The sequence below is a fragment of the Arachis ipaensis genome, chromosome B03, assembly GCF_000816755.2.
Source record: "Arachis ipaensis cultivar K30076 chromosome B03, Araip1.1, whole genome shotgun sequence".
NCBI lineage: Eukaryota > Viridiplantae > Streptophyta > Magnoliopsida > Fabales > Fabaceae > Arachis > Arachis ipaensis.
Window position 1 is genome coordinate 130,527,965 of NC_029787.2, and position 3,793 is coordinate 130,531,757.

General features: G+C 36.4%; 1 protein-coding gene across 3 annotated transcripts in view; it reads right to left on the reverse strand.

The window, feature by feature from the left end:
* The window catches only part of LOC107631611 (mitochondrial arginine transporter BAC2), a 4,852-nt gene continuing 1,497 nt past the window's right edge, over positions 439-3,793 (reverse strand). Inside the window, exons 2-7 of one of the 3 annotated variants that reach the window (XM_021119882.1) lie at positions 3,299-3,415; positions 3,140-3,215; positions 2,820-2,924; positions 1,964-2,480; positions 1,528-1,663; positions 439-962 (exon numbers count right to left, since the gene is read on the reverse strand). In XM_021119882.1, coding sequence (XP_020975541.1) covers positions 762-962; positions 1,528-1,663; positions 1,964-2,480; positions 2,820-2,924; positions 3,140-3,215; positions 3,299-3,415 — 1,152 coding nt within the window. In that variant the 3' untranslated portion in view covers positions 439-761. The other 2 variants (XM_016335100.2, XM_021119883.1) reach the window with 2 other exon arrangements.

A 3,793-nucleotide genomic window follows, 5' to 3' on the forward strand; every position in this document is an offset into this window, starting at 1 on the left:
TTTAACCTATATTTCCTATATTTTTGTCAAATAGGCAATTTTAGTCCATTAATTGTATTTATTTTCAATTTAATTTCTTTTTTATTTTTTCAATTTGGCTCCTCCATCTAATTAACACAAAATGCTAATATGACACAAATGGTAAACACATGTAAGATAAAGTTATGTCTTTAACCTATATTTTTGTCAAATAGGCAATTTTAGTCCATTAATTGTATTTATTTTCAATTTAATTTCTTTTTTATTTTTTCAATTTGGCTCCTCCATCTAATTAACACAAAATGCTAATATGACACAAATGGTAACAATGTGCAACACATGTATTGCATTAAGTCAACATTTTTATCAGCTATTTAAAATGAGGCCAAATTAAGTGAAAAAGAAAATTAGGAAAGATAATCTACATTTATATTTACGGGGTATAGTAGCACATATAAATGGGGAAAATATACATTTAAATCTTATTTGATTATCGGTCATTGAAAAGGTACAAAATCTGGAAAGGAAAACATGTTCCACATGCAAATCCCTCAACTCACAAGAATCAGTTTTATGTGCAGTAAACAACATGCAGTCTTTTTCTCTTTCTTTCAATCTGTTGATCATCAAAGTAAATAATTCATTTCACTATTTCAATATCCTATTCAACTATGGTAATTATGAAGAAATATCTGCTTCTATTTCCCTTTACTAGTACACAGCGGCACAGATCGTGTTATTCTTAGGAAGAAAGAAAAAGTACTAGGCATTTTAACAGGAAATCAAGTCAAATTAGAAGCAAGATGATCGACAGCGAAGAAATAACTTCCTACAATCATGAATGATGCAAGCCCAGAGCGAGCCATCCGCCACCGAAGACCACGGAACAATAGATTCCTGTCAGAAGGATGGATCCCGGTATATCTTTCAAACTTGTTTCCTGGCTGTTTCCACTTCAGGAGCCTTCTCTCCATTGAAACATACTGGAACACGACAAGTGAACTACTATCAGATTGGTTGGAATTTGGAAACCCATGAAACGGAGGTTTTATTTTACTTAACTAGATATTTTTCCATGTTAGACATGGCATTATAAAGAACCAAATGTCCTAATTCATCCTACTAATTATTTAAATAAGCAGCCAGTGGTAGTGACAAGCTTGCCTTTGCAAGTCTGAATGAAAAATTACAACGATCCAAATGAGTTACTAATGACAACATGAAGAGAGAAGAGTACAGAGCCATGCTTAATTTAGCTAGTCAGAACTTGAACATTGTTCAAGACTTCAAGTATTTATGTTGTGCTTAAGGGAATGGGAGAGGCATGTCAGCATTGGTACTAAGGTTAGGAGGTAGTGGGTTCCCGTGCCTGTGCTGTTGCTATATCTTCATTAGTATTGAAAGTGCCAAAGTCACTATGCAGAAAAGAATCAAACAACTTATGGCTTGTTCTGATTTCTGCTAATGCATCAACATGTTATTAAAGAGTAAACAAAAGAAGAAGTTCATAATTCACAAGATACATTTTCTATAACAAGCAAAACATACCTTTGGTAGCACAGTGCACTGTGATCTAGTTCTTGTAGTATCAAAGGCATGAGAAGCCGCAGCAGCAACTGAAGCTGACAATCCAGCAGCAATACTAACAAATAAAGGAGACAATGGACCAACTTCTTCATCTGACCTGAGTCAAGAGAAGCACATTTGAACAAAAAGGGCAACTAGACTAAAGTCAAAAATAAAAAAGATGCATTGGACATAAATGTGAAATCAACTAAACCTATTTAGAAGTAATTAAAAGTAGGAATCAAGACAATAACTTAAATACCATCAGCTGCAGGTTGTAAATTCCAAAATCAATATTTTTCACAAAGCTGATATTTTTCATAAAACCAAACACAACTATCACCTTAGCAGTATAAAAAATACGAAGAAAAAAATAGGTGTTAAAAATAATCATTTTATTGACGATCAAGAGATAAACCTGGGCGGAGGATCCATCCCTACAGCCTTCCAATCAAGCATTGCTTGATGCAGAAACTGCCAGCTTGAGAAAAATACACCACCAAACACAGAATCTCGAGCAATTCCCGAACGAAGACCTCTCCATAATGCGCCCCATCCTTCCAATGATATAATATCAGATGGCCTTCTGACATTGCAAACTGATGGTGGCTTCCCAGATCCTGTCATCATCCAAGGATACTCCAGCAGTGCACTTGTCACATTAGTATTTTTGGTAGATAGGGTAGAGATGAGACCGACATATTGGTTCAAGGATCTCTTGTCAGGATAACAGCCACTCAGTAATCTTGAAATTAAAGGTGGTTGGGCTCCCTTGTCCAAAGCAAAAGTAGAGTTCGGAATGTATGAAGCTGAGGAAACCTGTTCACGAAGCTTGATAAGTTCAAATGGAGAGCTTATCAAAGCCTCTACAGCACCAGCTGCCATTCCAGCCAAAAGAGCATCAGAAGCAGAGACATAATTATCTTCCAGCCCATCTGCCAAAAATGTAATTGAGCACCAAAATCATTCTCCGAGAAAAACGTGTCACAATAATGACAATATAACTATAATTCACAAATATCAAACTCCAAAAGGTACTGTTAAATTTTGAAAACCCAAGTCAATTTCCTTGAGGTCAACTAGTCAAGGGGTCTCTCGAAATAACATAATGCTACGCATACAAAATTTCAGTCTTTAATGATTGATATGAAGAGGGACATATAGTCATTTGGAACAAAGCAGTACTAGTTTCTTATGTGAGTATTTCCTAAAAAGCTGAATCATAAAGTGCTATTTACCACACAATTGATTTGCGGAAAAAATATAGGAATTACCCTTATAAAAGGCAGTGATGATTTCATAGACCCCAAATCGAGCTCCGAGACCAAGAGTCCTTCCAAGTGCTAACGATCCATAACCACTAAACAGACCTGAAATGCCTCAATTACAACATGATATATGAGCTACGATGTATGCTGAGTTTGCGCCTTGACCAGTTATATCACCCATATTATCCATCCATAGAGAACTTAACATTCGCATTCTAATGTCTATTCTAGCTCCAACAAAAGGTCCACTACTTCTCCTATCAACTTATGTTTCACTTATGGAACACCCCATCATAGTATTAAAATAAAAAATCCAGCATACCTACCTGAATTACCAGAGAGAGTGAGAATTCTAAGCAAGAGCTCGGCAGCATTCAATTGTTTACCGGAACTAGAAGCAACCTTGAATATAAAAGAAAAGAGGCCAGTTTGAAGCAGTTCAAAAATGAAAGTGGATGGGGGATTATAAACAAAAGGATAAGAACCTGAGTCAGGACTTTCATGGTGTCGAGGGGATATGTGAGAGCAGAAGCAAAAGCCACAGAGCCAACTGCAGCAACACCATGAATCACAAACATCTGGCTCTTGGACAAGTCATCCATCTGAACACCAAAGAGAAAAAAAGTGAGAAAGAAAATGGCAAAAGGAATCAGCGAGGGTTTTTTTTTTAAAATAAAAAAAAAATAACTCAGTCCAAAAGGAATACATGCATAAGATATTAAGATGTCAGAGAGGGGCCAATGAGCCTTGGTTCTAATGGCATTTCTCCCCCCTCCCCACCTCAAGGTCTAGGGTTCAAACCCTAGAGAATGCAATTGAGGGAAAATGTGATAAAATATGTGAGGAGTGTGTGGGTGTGTTGTGTACCTAGGATTCGGGGTTGTCCAATCCATTGGGGTACCTAGGATTGGGGGTTGTCCAATCCACTGACCAAAAAAAAAAAAAAAAAAAAGCAAAAACAAAAAATTAAAGTATGAAAT